The 16,795-nt window shown below is 38.3% G+C and overlaps 1 protein-coding gene across 1 annotated transcript; it reads right to left on the bottom strand.

Annotated features, from left to right (window-relative positions):
• Nucleotides 1–11,599: 11,599 nt before the first annotated feature.
• On the bottom strand, nucleotides 11,600–13,453 carry LOC122401024. The gene is made up of 4 exons (XM_043402880.1): nucleotides 13,319–13,453; nucleotides 12,291–12,491; nucleotides 11,846–11,988; nucleotides 11,600–11,726 (listed from the first exon to the last, which is right to left on the bottom strand). Exons 1-4 carry the CDS (start codon nucleotides 13,323–13,325, stop codon nucleotides 11,640–11,642), a joined length of 438 nt encoding a protein of 145 aa, XP_043258815.1. The 5' UTR covers nucleotides 13,326–13,453; the 3' UTR covers nucleotides 11,600–11,639.
• Nucleotides 13,454–16,795: the final 3,342 nt, after the last annotated feature.

Raw genomic sequence — 16,795 nt, 5'->3', positions numbered from 1 at the left:
CATCATCTAATATTGCATGTATTAAGTCAAATAGTAGTAGTCTGACTTATAACGTGTTTGGACTCATTTTAATCAGAAAAATCTGAACAATGCATTGGTATCTTTCATTGTTGGTCTCATATCTCATGAAAGTTAATCATAAATTATTGTATTGTCGTCCACTCGAATTTTTGGTGCGTAGGCGTCAGTTAACCGAATTATTGGTAGTCGGGATATTGATATCTAAGTTATCGATGATTTCGTTACCGACGCTTGAGTCACCTACAATTGGAATTCCTACCTTTTCCACAATCATCCCACCCCCATGCTCCAGCATCCAGTTACAAGGAACGAGCCCCAACCAGGAAATTTAAAAAATTTCAAACTTTGGCAATCTATACAGTCTATGTATTAACATACTAGTAATACATATGTAATACGTATCTACGAATAATGCATATTTTGTTCTGCTGCGAAAATTCACTTCGAGGGTTGGAAATTAACCTCCGAGTATTCGGCTGTTTTATTTTACTGTTATAATTCGCAAACTGCACGGAGTAGAAGAAACTTTTTCATATAAAAGTTACTTCTGCAAATTAGATCCGTCATGTAATAAATTAGTCGTCGATCTTTTAAACGGCTGAATAAGAATTTAAACTGGTAATCAGTGATTACAATGATGAGGGGCGAAAAGGAATTTGGATATCTAGCAAGATTTGTTGGAACAAATTCCTATGCTGTAAATATTTCTTCGGCAAGTTTCATCAATACGAAGAATAATTTTTATTATTAATATTCACTAAAGGGTAAAAATTGTACGTCCATTTGGTATATTCGTTCACGAATTGCAAACGTTGTTGCAGCTTTGGGTTTCTTTCTAATCTTCTGAGGACATGCCTCACTATTTCATCGTTAACTTTTTCCCCCTATTTTATCCTCCACTTTAGATGCGATTTTTGGCCCACTGATTTATTCCCGTATCTTCCAAAATTTTTTCCTCTGTTCGTCGTTTACCAATCTACCCCGATGAGTATTCGTGTTTACGCTGATTAGGGGTGAGGGATGGTTGGCGGGCAGCGAAACAATAAAATTAGGGAAATACATGTGCCGAATGGCTGGAACTTTTTGGAGTTTGGGCGCAGTGCGAGTTTTCCAGGGAACCTGCGGCGTCGGCGTCGGCGTCGGCGTCGGCGGCGACTTCCCCGGGCTGAGCGAATTGGTCTCCATGGAAACCACCCCAAAGCCAATCTGGGGTGCATTCGTACGTACATTTACCCTTGTCGAGGCGCGTCTGCAGCACCCCTCTTACACCCTTCCCTCTCCATAAACTTGCTCCCCTCTTGCCTTCGCTCATCTCTTCTGTATTGTACCGCCTCTCCACGTCGCGGATTATCTTTCTCTCTTTGACCTCCGCCATTTCCCTCCCTTTTACGCTCTTCTTTGCGCCTCTTCGTCTCGCCGTAACCTTCGTATTTGATTTCTTCATCTCCGTAAGCCTTGTATTTTTTACCCGTTCGGTTTACTCCACTTTACGATCATCTGCCCCTAACATTACGCGTGTCGTTCACTTTTCTTTCACTTCTACTCTTTCTTTCTTTATTTTATTTGGAATCGTGTCCGGGATCATTCCGTTGGTAATCTCTGACTGAAACGAAGCACAACGTTCGCTTTGCATCGAATCTCGTTAAGACGATTATGAAACAGTATCCAGAGATCTGGTTGCTCGATCATGCATAGTAGCGTTGACGTTATCGATCCGCGTGGAATCGGTGGGACGGTAAACGGTCTGAATTTCGATCTCGGTACAATGCTCTATTCGCAATGCCCAATCGTCTCGAAACTAACCGGTAAAGAGACGGTAGCCAAGATTAGGCGCTCTACTTCACCCTTGCAATTTCGATGCAATTTACATGCGAATCACAGTTGCGCGATGCTCGGTAACAGCCGCTGCCGCCTACCAGACGCTAGCACCTTCGATCACATTCAAATTCAAGCTTATTTAAATCACGCTAACGAGGAATCTTTCGTACGAACGAAAACTATTATTCTCTCGATATCTTTGATCCCTAAATCGGGGAAATCTCAACGGAAGCAAAGTTATACCCTAATACGCCCTTGGCCTATCCACTCAAGGTCGATCGAATGTACTCGTTCAATAGATTTCAAGATATTTCACTGTTCTTGGGACTTCTGGGAATACAAATAGTCCAGGTGTTCAACAAACCTGCACAGTTTAAAAATATAGGAATTTTTCAATTACCAATAGTATGTTAAAATTGAAGATCGAATATAAAATGTAAAAGTCGACAACAATGACCCCTACTTATATATTTCAAAATCTCCAATTTTAGTTTGTAGAAACAATATTTTAATTTTCAATTTTGCCAAGAAATCCGTTTTATTTCTTTTATAAACGAAATATTGTTCCGCGGAGAAAGTAATTAAATTTAATTGACAGCTTTCACGAAAAAACTAACCCAGACACTTTCTTAGGTATTACAAAATGTCCAATTTTAGTTTGTACAGCCCATATTTTAATTTTCAATTTCGCTATAACAGAGAATCGACCTGATTGCTTAGAGGAAGAATATACAGGGTGTTCGGGCAGCCTTGGGAAAAATTTTAATGGGAGATTCTAGAGGCCAAAATAAGTCGAAAATCAAGAATACTAATTTGTTGATGGAGGCTTCGTTAAAAAGTTATTAACGTTCAAAGTTCCGGCCGTACTGAATTTTTTTCTAGAAAGTGGGTAGGACTTCGAGGGTAGGTCTATTCACCAAAAATTATTGTAATTGACTCCCGCAACCGAAGATAATTTTTTTAGAACGATTTGAAATTTTTTAATTTTGTCAAAAAATTTCACACCTCGAATTTTTTTTCTCGAAAGTGGGTAGGAATTCGAAGTATGTCTATTCACCAAAAATGCTTGTAATTGACCCCTGTAACTAAATATAATTTTTTTAGTATTATTTGAAATTTTGTAATTTCGTCCTAAAATTTCAGTACCTATTCGAATTTTTTTCTCGAAAGTGCGTAGGATTTCGGGGTATGTCTATTCACCAAAAATGCTTGTAATTGATTCCTGTAACTAAATATAATTCTTTTAGTATGATTTGAAATTTTTTAATTTAATTTTTAAATAACTTTGTAATTAAGCATCAGTCAAGAAATTGATATTCTCAATTTTCGTCTTATTTTGACCTGTAGAATATCCCACTACAATTTTTCCCAGGGGTGGCCGAACACCCAGTATATTAGCAGTTAACCAGTGTTGTTAAACGTTGCAAACGGATCGGTCGAGCGAATTAGCCAATGTTTCTAGCTAATCAAACGTGCAAAAATCCGTTTTATTTCTCTTATAAACGAAATATTGTTTCGAGCAGGAACTAATTAACAGCTTTCACGAGAAAACTAGAAACCCGTATGGAAAAGTTTAATTGCCGGACGAGACAACAAACACGGCAGCATGCAAATCGCGTGGTGTCGGGTGCGTTGTTGGAAATAACAAGTGTTTAGCCACCGGCGGTTTTATTTTTTGTTTTACGCCGCTCGCATATTTATTTCCCGGTGAAGCACCGCTAACGAACCGGAGATGAAGTCTCGGGGGCGTTTAACTTTTAATTTCAAAAACGTTGACAAACGCCTTCGGGGAATCGGATGCTCGAAGCCCCGCGAAAGTTGCGTCGCGATCGTCTTTCATAACCGTTTTCGTACCGATACTATGCGCGAATAAACTGCCCATGAATATGTACGAGTTGTTAATTTTATCTGCGTTTAATGTATTCGTTTCGCGAAGTTATCGCTCTTGTACCGCGTTAAAACTTCCGAGTAAGTTATTGGGCTGCAAACTAAATTCGAACGAGTCGCGAATTAATCGTCGAATGAAAAGCGAAGGCAAACGAGCTTGAAAACGCATCGATCGAGTCGTTCTCCACGCAATTCGACCACATTTCTTCGGATGATCTTTGGGGATTGATGCAACCACTAGAAAAGAATATTATTAACACTAGAACTATTGACAGTTCTAGTGTATTTACAGTGAGTGTAAAAAGTATTCAAAATTAAGAAGCATAAGATAACAAATAAACAAACCCTTAAAACTGCGTTGGAAGAGGAATGGAAAAAAATTCCGTCTGATTTTAAAGAGAGGACCGACAAAATATTAATGTAACAAAAATTTACTAGATTTACTAAATGTACTAACTTCATATTGTAGTGTACGAACAATTTTATGTCATAGATATTTCGCTGTTGGATCCCGGGTTGCGAGATTAAGAACAACACTTTACTAAAGAGACTGGTGGGTTTATTACATCGTTACGGCAAGTTCCGCACGTTGATACAAACTTCAGAGATCTGACCTGAGTCCAAAAATGTGCGTCGTTTATATACAGTGAGTGTAAAAAGTATTCGTACACTAGTCAATTTGAACAAAAACTTTGCAGAACTTTGTTTATTACAAAAGTATGTTAACAAAAACATGCATACATATTCTTAGAAATCTCTGGAACAAATGTCATTAACAACAAATTATTTATTTATATTTATTATGAAAATATTAACAAATTTCCAGAAATTGACCAAAAATATACGCGTAATAAGTATTCGTACAGTCTTTGATTCGTAACATTCCACATAGATTGATTACAAGATAATCCATGATATGTAAACATACTTAGCATCAGTATGTCTGGAGACGCTGTCGGTATAGGTAGTATCCTGAATTCAAACATTATCAACGAAATTATCAGTAAAATGGGACGAAAACGCAAGGAAACCTCTGAAGACGAAAGGAAAATTGTTATAAATTTACATAATAAGTGTAAAACACTGAGTGAAATTTCTAAAGTTTTAAATAGACCGAGGTCCACGATTCAAGGAATCATTGACAGATATGGCGATCGAAAAACTGTAAAAACTAATTTAAGAAACGGACGTAAACGAATAATAAATGAGTATACCGGCGATGGATAATTCGAAAAATAAAGCAAAATCCAAAGATAAGTGCGGTGAAAAAACACAGCTGAACTTAAATATGATCTGGACATTAATGTATGCAGTAGCACAGTGCGTAATTTTTTACGGGATAGAGGATATCACGGCAGGGTAGCTCGTAAGAAATATTTCGTAAATGAAATTAATAGAAAGAATCGATTGCAATTCGCGAAAGAGTACGTTAATGTTCCTATGGAGCACTGGAACCGTATTATATTTATTGATGAGAGTAAATTTAACATATTTGGGTCAGATGGACGATGTACAGTATGGCGAAAAAAAAATACCGCGTACGAAAAAAGAAATTTGAAGGCGACCGTAAAGCATGGAGGAGGATCAGTCACACTTTGGCAGTTAGGCTCTATGAGTGCGAGCGGGGTTGGATCCCTCCATTTTATCGATGGTATCATGGATCACAAAATCTACATCGATATTCTAAAAGAGCATCTTCAGGTTAGTGCAAATAAGATGCAGTTACAGGGCAATTATATATTTTTGCAAGATAATGATCCAAAGCATAATGCTTATAATACACGTCAGTGGATCCTATATAATGTGGCGCAGCAATTAAAAATCCCTCCACAGTCTCCAGACGTAAATGTGATAGAGCATTTATGGAGTCATCTTGAAGAAAAAATTCGAGACCATCACATTTCTTCGAAACAAGATTTAAAAAATGCACTTTTAGAGGAATGGAACAAAATTTCTAGTACTATAACCAAAAATTTAGTAAATTCAATGCCGCAAAGGCTTAAAGCGATTATACAATCTAAAGGAAATCCCACTAGATACTAAAATAGCAAATAGACTGATTTTTGTTACGTTTATGTACTAAAATTTATAGTTTTTGTTGTAAAATTAGAAGTGTACGAATACTTATTACGCGTATATTTTAGGTCAATTTCTGGAAATTTGTTAATATTTTCATAATAAATATAAATAAATAATTTGTTGATAATGACATTTGTTCCAGAGATTTCCAAGAATATGTATGTATGTTTTTGTTAACATACTTTTGTAATAAACAAAGTTCTGCAAAGTTTTTGTTCAAATTGACTAGTGTACGAATACTTTTTACACTCACTGTATTTGTTCCAAAGAAATTAAAATGATAGAAACTCCGAGGAATGTATAACGCAATGGAAATAAATGTTTGCTCATTTTCTTATAGAAAACCACGATTTTTAGTTTGTAACAATCTTTATTAGGAATTACGAATAGGTTATTTTGACTGTTTTGATAGTTCCAATGTTAACAGTTCAGTTAAAAAGCGCCCGTGATTAATAAATTGCGGATCTTTATGCAAATTCATATTTTTGTTAATAGAATTAATGAAATAGGATCTTTATTAGGAATTATGAATAGGTTATTTTGACTGCTTTGATAGTTCCAATGTTAACAGTTCAGTTAAAAAGCGACCGTGTTTAATAAATTGCGGATCTTTATGCAAATTCATATTTTTATTAATAGAATTAATGAAATAGGACCTTTGTAGAGGGTTGCCCCCTAAATATAACAATTTTGCATTTTGAGTGCATTCTGTAGTTTATTTAGAATTAAAATTTCCCATAAATGTATAAACATCCGCAGTCCAGTGATTAAATATTAGGTCCCAAGGGGATTTCGAAATTTGATACACACGAATATCAACGATGCATTGCTCCTGAAAGATTCAAGGCTGCGTTTGCAAATTGGCGGATCCATATTTGATCCTTCGCGACGGGAGGGTCGAAGGGGGTAAATTTTTTTTTTTTAAAACGCCTGCAGCCACATCTGCAACTCTCGAAACGGGGATCAGTGATTCAGCTATTGTTGCAACCTCCGTTGTCGCGTGCCGGTTGCGTGTACCAACCCCCCGTCCGCACCTATCCCCTATTTCTCTACGTTCGGTGTCCGTTATGATAATTTCTGCGGAGCTCCTGCCGCAAGACTGTAACTGAAGCACGTTGCGTAAGAATGATGCGATGAATACGATTTCCAGCTACTATTGTTGCAGCTCGAGCTGCCGTAGAAACATTAAGGCTGCTACGACTGAATATACTTGTTACGTTGGCTCCAGATACAAACAGATTTACATACTTTAGCATTTCCCTGCAGCTCGATTCGATGGAAATGGTCCCGTCCTTTTTTTTTTTTTTGCCCGGAGAATATTTTTCCTAGTTTTATTTCTCGTCCACTTTCGTTCCGGAGCTTAGAATAGGCTTTGTGAAAAGCATTTCGAATGTGCAAGAGAAATTCTCGATACTGTATTATATTGCGTGTAGTCTTGCGAAATAAAAAAAAAGGCAGAAGAAAGAGATGGTTGTAATCGAAAGTAATAAAACCAGCCAGATTCAAGGTCCATTTATACGAAACTTGGCACAATGTAACCAAAAATATTCGACCGGTATTTTTGTTGATGTACCACGGTCCGTGCTGAAAGAGTGAAACCTGTCCCTAAAGTACACATTTAGTCAAATGTCTCGCGAACTCTTGGATTTGCAAAAACTCCACTTGTTGCACGAAAAAAATTTTGGTTTTGATTAATTTCTAAATATTTACATACCCGTATATCGGATGTTTGTACTCAAATATAAAATACAGATTGAGAAGTAAATCTTAAGTGAATAGAACTAAAAAAGCAACTTGTTTTCTTAACTTTCGACGTTCCTATACAAAGTCTACAAAAATTCGTGGACCCATAGTGAAGAGTCGAGGCAAATACAATAGTGTAAACAGACTCTGATGGGTCCTTACCCTCGGTTAGAATTCGTTATATCGAGTCAGTAACGGCGTAAGTGAAATCATCATCGAGAGTACCGTGACTGATGCAAGATCGACTTATGCAAATACGTGCTAGAAAAATTTACATACTCTTCGAACGAGTGTCTATGTTTCGGAGTCACAGAATGAAAATATTTCGACAAAGCAATTAACGTGATCCTTCTTTATGGAACGAGTCGATCGTTATCTGTCGTTTGCGTAATCCCATGGTTGTTTATGGGTTTTGGATCGAAAGTTTGCTACACCCGGTATTATTGCAAAGCCACTACAGATCTTGGGGTCTCGGGTGAAGCGCGTGCATGTGTAACCTCTAATAGCAGATGGCATGGGGCCCGTGTGACGAGCAGCTGCATCCGAGACAGAGAGTAGAAACTAAAGGGAGAAACGAGGAGAAAGAGGGGGTAAAAGACCGTGGAACGTACTCGTGTCGCGAGGACCAGCCAACCCCTGTGATTCAGTGGAAAAAACCCTCGATGTGCAGGCTTCGATGTCTGAAAAATTCTACGAAACAGAATCTGTCGATAGCGGAACGCGTTAGCTCCTCAATGATAAGCTCGCAAACTGTTCCCGGAAACAGAAAATTACCGTGACACGCGTACATCAAAACAGAGTCAGGCAAAATTATTTTACTTACAAACATTATGTTCATTAACGTAGAAAAACGAAACTAATTAATACTAGTTTTCGAACGATCGAAACAAAACGAGCGAAGCAATGAAACGCGATCAAGCATGTTTCATCAACCTTTTAACGATATTGTTTTAAATGCCGGTGAAACGGTCTACATTTCGCTTCTTTTATCGTCAACCGATTCAATATCGTTCCGCTGGAAAAATATTTCCATTATTAAAACCTTTTCATTTGAAATTGTATTTTACGTTACTTTTATTTTCGCTTCGCGACTGTTCGATGGGGTTCGTGTCTGAATATTGATGTAGGTGGATGTTCGGCGGATATTGTGTAAATAAAAACATATGCAATCACCTTCGACAGCGTTTTTCGCGGAGAATGTAAAGGTGCGTCGATTAGCACGATAAAAAAAAAACAACACATTAATTACCTTCGTGTGTCCTTTACGCGTTCACCTGGAAAAAAATTGATATCATTAAGCGGTAATATTTTATGCGCATAATTATTTTAATGTTAATACTTTTTTTTATATTTTCCTAAACTGCGAACAAAATAGGAAAAAATATTCAATCGAACGTAGGAGTTTACTGTTGTCTTAAACACGCGACGCCATTTTATCATTAGAACTATCCGCAATTATGATGTATTTATTTGTACCAAAGAAATTAAAATGATAGATACTGGAAGAAATGTATAATGCAATGGAAATAAATGTTTATTCATTCTTTTATAAAGAACTAGATTTTTATTAGAAATCATGAATGGGTCATTTTGACTACTTTGGTAGTTCTAGTGTTAACGTCGCGTCATCGATCAAATGTCGATTATCCCCTTGTTCTGTTACAAAATTAATCAAAGAACGATTGGCAATCATTCAAAATAAGAAGACGTAATTCGAGGTAATATTTAGCATAGAGTTCCATGTTCTTTCGCTCGTGTACGGGCGATAAAACGTTATCTTATTAGCTTATTACAGCAGGTAACGGGGTCTGCCAAAATCTTACAGTTACGATCGCGTGTTCGTACGTATCATTAGGTGTTCAAAGTTTGAAGTGGTTGGAGAGGTAGCAGTAGTAACACTGTATAGTGACAGCAGCTGCAGGGATCTCTTTGATCGAAGAGAGAGCAGCTGGTTCTCTCTTGCCACTCCCGAATCACGATTCGAGTTCTGGTTTCGGTTCTGCTTCTCGTGTCTGTCGCGCCATATGGATGGACTCGTTTCGAGTGGGTCCACGGGAGTTTCAGGAAGCGCATTCTTGACACGAAATATTGTTAAAATATTCATCGTTTAAGTACAAAATAATTCTTGAGATCCAACTTGGCCACTGCGATCTAATTTTCTCAGTAGTCTTTCATTCATCTATTTTTAGGCATTATTTTGACACTGAATTTCTGTATTTAAACAGTAACGTTTCTAGATAACAGAATATAAATGTCCAACAAAACCAATTTGGACTTTGGGAATGGTAAGAATATTGCATTTTATATTGCCAAAAGATCTAAACCTTGCAAGATTCATTGCACGATAATAAATGCTCCGAGTTAGGAACGATGAATAACCACCAATACATCGCTCAAGAAGCTTTTCATTGCTCGAGTCTTCATAAACGAGTAAAATTACTTTAAAAACATCATCGGGAAGTGCTGATATATGTTAGTAGCTGTCCAAATTATTTTGGGCCTTTGCTTTGTCCTCCGTTTGACTAACTGTTCCGACATCGACTTCAGCGCTCGACACTTTCATCTCCCAAATCCTTACTTTTCACCACAACGTAATGAAACTTTGGCGTCTAATTTCCGAATAGTATTACTTTCGAAAAAAATCTTACTGGTGCCCTTAAAAAATTCGTCAGACAGACCGCGAGCTTCAAGGGGATGAGAGTGGGCAAATATAAGAAGATTGATCGATGGAAAATTGATGCAACTGCTCGGTTGTCCGGTTCCTCTCGCCAGGGGCAAGATTCGGTACGCAAGTTTGACCGTTCGTTTCAAACGAAGCGTCATTAAGGATAGCCCTTCCTCGGGGTGCAAGTGGTCCGCGATTATGTGATATAATAGAGAGGAGGATGATCGGAAAGCGAACGCGTGCGCGGCGTGTGCTGATTGGGACGCGTCGCGAGGGAGAGGGTGTAAGAAGGGTGATTTAGCCCCTGTATCGAGGTCGCATTGTGCTCGTCGCCATTCCCGTCGTCGGTGCCAGCTGTTGCTATTTTCCCCCCCTTCCATATCGCTCGTTTTGGCTCCTCTCCGACAAAGCTTTTCCCAGAGCTTTCCTTTGTCGAGCGTCATCCACGTTCGTGCCAGTCGATCTATACCAAAATTAATCAAAAGGGAACGACCCTGAGCACGTGGGCAACCCCTACTGCCTCTCGCTGCTCAAACGAAACGCAGACGCTTCTCTCCGATCAAAATATTAAATAGCGCGTCAAACCCTCGGGGGCACCGACTCCCCAACAATAAGAGCTAGCGGGGTTCTTGGTTATGAAGAGGAGGGGACTTGGGGGTACGGCCACGTGCCAGCCATGGGAATATAATGCCGCAACGGCCACGTGCCCGCTACCTAACGGGTGTTCGACGACGAAACGACCACCGGTTGCTTTTTTCGCCACACGGATGCACAATAGCGGCGAGAATAAGTGCACCCATCGCACGCAATTCCGCGTACGAATGCTCCTAACTGCGGAACCAATTTGTTCACACCGGAGGGGGGAGGGTGGATCTTCTTCGATCGTCGAAACTTTTACGTTTTGACCCTCCGAGTTCCGTTCGATAAGGAAACAATCTCTGCGAAAGGGCAAGGGCGTCACGATTAATTTTCGAATTAATCTTTGGAATATTGTAATTTCGCGAAAGAAAGTTGAACGGTAATCTTCCTGGGGTGATTTCCGGAGGTTGAGCCCTTCGCTTTCGCACCCCCCAAGATGGATTTTCCACGCTTCACCACGAATAGAATGTAAAGCTTACTCTATAAAGGTTAGGAGCGAAACAAACGAATGAAACAATCGATAACTAGTCGATACCGGAATCGCGAACCACGAACCGTCAGTGGGGAGAACCCCCTCCTCTGAGGTACGAATCCACGAACAAAGCGAAATTCGGCAATCGCGATCAGAAAGACCAACGAGCAATACGAAAGAGAGAGAGAGAGACGAGTGTAATTTCAATTTATTATTATCTTATATTCCTTTAATTTATAATAAACTAACATCTAATCTTGTAACACGAATTTGTTACGAAATTGCAATGAATTTTATTTTGCTCGGCTGTTTGTGTTAATGTTGCACCAAAACTTCGTAGTTTTTGAATGACAATTCCTTGCCGTCGTAGGGCACGTACAGACAACCGTGGCTCCTGTGAATCTGTAGAGAACAAACGAGATCCTGTTAATGATTTTAATCAAAGACATTGATATAAGAGAATGGTAAAACTAAGGGTTCCGATATAGAAAATTAAAAATTCTTCTTTTTTAAAAACTCACCTTCCCTACGCACGGTACGCCATTCTCGACCACACGACCAATGTAAAGCGGTTCTCCTTCCACCGTTTTTCCACCTTCGACCGCGTATGGTGGGACGTGACCGTGCCCCGCTTGAACACAGTTAAACTTAGTAGGCAGCAGGATCTATCGAAAAAAAGAAATCTTTCATTTGAAGTTTAAAACGATAAGTTAAGTTCAGAAAGTAACGCTGCAATTATCTATTAATCTATGGGATACAAGTTATATATACAGCATATCTGTACCAAGTCCGATGTTATTTATAGATTGCCGTTGGAAGGAAAAGCAAATGAATCTCTCTTATCTCTTATTTCCTGACAAAAATGGGTGGAGCTTGCGATCGTCAGGTTCCACGTAACGAAGTTCAACCGATCTATAATCAATGACGAATTTTTCGTTTGCGCGAATTCAAAAGTTTGCTTGTTACCTTTGAAATCGCATTTTTTGTGCTCGATGGAGTTATGACTAACATAAGCAATGCCATGTTCCGGTTTCACTTTTGCAGGTAGCACATTGCCGTGATGATGAGCGCGACCAACGACCAGAGGCACGCCATCCAGATCCGGGCCGATGTGAATCATTCCCGGCATTATACTCTGCTCACCCGAGAACTTGACCCATTTGTGTCCTACGACAGGGAATTCCAAATATCGGTAAACTTAAATCTACAAAAGGTCTCTCTACAGGTTGAGACTAGGAATTTATTGGCAACGTTTTGATTATACTTTGCTTTGGGAAACCAAACATGGATATATTTCTGTAGGAGTTTTGACAATGATAAAGCCAAAGCCGAAATTAGCAACAGAGAAATTCAACGTGATTCATAACACCGGTGTTGCCAGCGAATAATAATGTCTGCGAGACATTCGAGCGAAGATATTGGCTTCGTTTCTTGGGGAACACTTTGTGCACTTGAGGAGCATTTTGGCCTTTGATAATTTTTGTTTCCCCAAGAAACGAAGCCAATATTTTCGCTCGAATATCTCGCAGACATTATTGTTCGCTAGCAACACCGGTGTTATAAATCACGTTCAATTTCTCTGTTGCTAATTTCGGTGCTAGAATATCGAGCAATCAGTAGTTACACGCAACAATTAAACTTTAATTTGGGGTGCGTTTTGTCGAATCTGGAGCACTTTGGTTGCAATTGCCGATCGATCTGAATCTGGGTAAATCTGAACGAATCGAAGTCGATAAACTTAACGCAAGCTGTGCTCGTTATTTAAACGCTGATTGAATCTATTTCTGTTTTAACAAGAGAGACGTTTTGGATTTACTATTAATAAATAATAATAGCAAAGAGAAGTTGGAAAACGATAATTATCGTTATCCAAATTCTTAACATACGCTACTAATGATAGAAATGAAAGAAAATAATATATATTCTAGCTATTAAAATTCACAATACTTATGATACTTGTCAAAATTATAATATAAATACTTCCAATCAGTCACCATTCATCTTCAAAGTTCACACAGGCACTTAGACTTGATTTCGCGGAGTAATTTGCACTAATTGTACGAGCGAAGACGAGCGATTTCGCTTAAATACTGGATCGATTGAGGAAAGACTTGCTCGCGATACTGAACATCGATGTTTTATATTTAAGAATGCTATCAATCTTATCATTAACCCCTTGCCGTACAATGACTTGTTGTAAGTTCTTGATGTCAAGTTTACACAATCAGGAAGCTACTGACTGGACATCAAATCTTATTTGAATCAACACAGTTTTACATTCACGAAGTATTGATATAACAAATTTATTCTTTTTCGTGGCCACCCCCTTGTACGAACAAATTTAAACAAAATTAAACAGTATCGATTTGACAAATTATTTGAAATTAAATCGTACGTCAAGGGGTTAAGAATTTCGCATACATTAAGCGATAGGATATAACGATGATTCCATTACAGGGGTAAATTAAGGGGAGTGCGGGTATTTCGGGATCCCGAAAAATTTTTAATATTCCTGTATCTGAATCTAAGAACGACTTGGGCAGTATCGTTCATTTAAAAATGAACTTACAACCGGGTTTTTCACTTCAAACTTAGATTTTCGTATTCTATATTAGACAGAAATGTAAAATTAAGGGGATGTTCTGTCTATTTTGTATTGGCGTTCCACACGTACATTAACTTACATTTCAAGCATTCACAATATTTTCTACAAGCAAAATTAACGCAAACTACACGAGCTATAGGTCATTGAAATGTTTCCATCAAAGAGAAATAAAAGAGCAGCATAATTGTTGAAAGGGATGTAGTTGTGGCTAAAATTATGAAATAATCAAAATCTTAATAAGTAAAGAACTGGCGACAAGTTATTCTAAATTACAAGATATTAATTCAATCAAGTCGAGATCAATTTACATATTTACTTCCATTCTCTTTCCTCGTTTGCTCTTTAATTGATCTCTTTATTTAAATACAATCTCTTTAATTAATAATCTGTTACATATCACTCATGTATGGGACCGAAACGTTTGGTGGCTTGGGCGTTGACCCGATCATCTAGCGTACAACTTTTCGAACGCGGTTGACACATGCCATATGTGAGCACCCGGCCCAATTTTCATTACCTTATATGGTAATGCCCCGCCACTGTAAGGGTTCAATTTCTAGTATCTAAGGACCGCGTTTTCTTACTCGGGGAGCTCAGTTTTTCTAAAACTCTCGACACAACGTTACGCCGACACTCTGAGCAAGATCGAGCTATAATCCCCATCGAGCAACGTACCTACTTACTTGGCAGTTTTATTAGGGAATGTCCACTAGACTAATCGAGAAGTAGCTCCCGCGAATGCGCCGCGTAAAAGCCGACATAAAACTTTCGCCGTCAAGGCAACCTAGCAATAGTACTAGTTCAAATAATCGACAATTGTACTTGAGCATCGATCAAAATATATTCAAGTAGTTATTCTCACTTGCATTATTCGCTTACTACAACCCTGTAACCCTATTAACAGTAAGACTAGGGGTATCTCACGAACTCGGTACACCTTTACCGCTCGAGGTGTACCATTACGACAGAGCAAGATCCTAAAATTTCCTAAAAATCTACATGGCTCCCAGGGTATAAAGTCCTTGGTTCGTCCACTCTCTCTAGCGGCTCTTAGGACATAGAGACCCCGGTTCGTCCGTGAAACCATACATTTTTCCTTATAAATCTAACCCTGTGGCTCCCAGGGTATAGAGTCTCTGGTTCGTCCGGAACTCCATTCTCTTTCCTAACCATACCTAAAACCACCGGTCGAGTACTGCCCCCGACGGAATCCAGGATCTCGCGCTAGCGCTTGTGACAAACCATAGCAAATTTGTCAACTCTGTACGCATTTGTAGTTTCCTCGATCACGGATATTTTCAAAATACTTTGCCAATTTTATAGAATCCCGGGCCATTTTCTTCCAAGATTTATGTCACTGACTAAGGGTTTCTTCCACGATACATGACTACGATATCTAGATTTTTTTTAAATTCTTCGAATTTTTTCAGGGTGTATTGTTTTTTCAAAATCATTTTCTACTTCTGCGACTATTTTTAGAGCACTTACTTTTGGATCTTGGTGAATAATTTGCAATACAGATCGAACATCTCTATTATTTAGGATTTTAGGACGACCACTACGTGTTTTATTATCAAGTTTACCAGTTATTTAGAATTTTTTTATTATGTATTGGATAGTCAAAATTTTGTCTACTTACAATGTTATCAATTTCACGTAGAGATTTCTTCTCCTTATACAATTTAACAATTAATTCCTGCATTTCAATGCTTGTTTCTCTTTTAGAAACACTCATTGTCGCTAAATGATTGTTAGACATCTTTCATTTGCATCACGACGTAATGACAACGTAAACAAAACATTATCAGGGAAGTCCAAGTATGTATGTTTCAAAAATTTACTAGATTTATTTTACTACTTTCGTATTTTAGTGTACAAACAATTTTATGTCATACATATTTCGCTTTTTTCTCATTGCATAAAATAGTCTTAAAAAATAATACATTTTTATATAGGTTAATTAATAATATTGTACATACTAATAAATAAACATAATATTATATGAAATTGTTGTTTATTTTCTTTAAAATTACTATTTTAGGGGATGTACGAAGACTTCCGTGACTGCCTGTATATCTCGCCAATAACGCGAACGATGTTCACTGTAAGACGGTCGACTGACCTCTGATTCGGTGACATAAACAAGGTGGCCCAACAAGGAAAATTGTAATAGTGCCAGGTTGCGAGATCTTGGTAAACAGTTTAGAGTTGAATTTTTTTTTAATACATTTATCATCGATGTCAACGATGCGATAGTTTCAGCAGAAACGTGGCTGATACCTTCTATTCCGTTCTTTCGAGGCCTCTGTAATACGCTCAAGGAGTTTTTGTGCCTCTTACGCGATAAAACCTAGCTCAGCCTGTTCAACGATTCCTTTCCTGCTGTCAGACTAGCCTAAATTTTAGCCGCTCCGGCGGCCAGTGTCGAGGTAATACCACATGAAAGCTAATCAATTACGAGACACGCTCGATCGATTTTATCATCGAGTGTATCGCGTTGTGTGCCGTCGAGCGAGCGAGAGGTAAACAACTTCCAGGAAAAATAATTGTCTCGCACGTTTATCAAGATATCAGAACTACCACGGTCGAAGGAGGCTTAAGATTAGCTCGTTATCGCGGCCGATATATGTATTAGCCTCGATTACCTTGAATTAGACTTTTTCGTTTCTTTGGAAGAAAATGTCCCGGGATTTTATAAAATTGGCAAAGTATTTTGAAAATATCCGTGATCGAGGAAACTACAAATGCGTACAGAGTTGACTTTGCTATGATTATTAATTAAAGTGATTGTATTTAAATAACGAGATCAATTAAAAAGCAAACGAGGAAAGAGAACGGAAGTAAATATGTAAATTGATCTCGATTT

Source organism: Colletes gigas, unplaced genomic scaffold, assembly GCF_013123115.1.
Source record: "Colletes gigas isolate AHSC1104 unplaced genomic scaffold, ASM1312311v1 Colletes_gigas_Sc00021, whole genome shotgun sequence".
NCBI classification, from domain to species: domain Eukaryota; kingdom Metazoa; phylum Arthropoda; class Insecta; order Hymenoptera; family Colletidae; genus Colletes; species Colletes gigas.
Note: the sequence above shows the minus strand (reverse complement) of the source record. Positions and strands in the feature narration are given on the sequence as shown.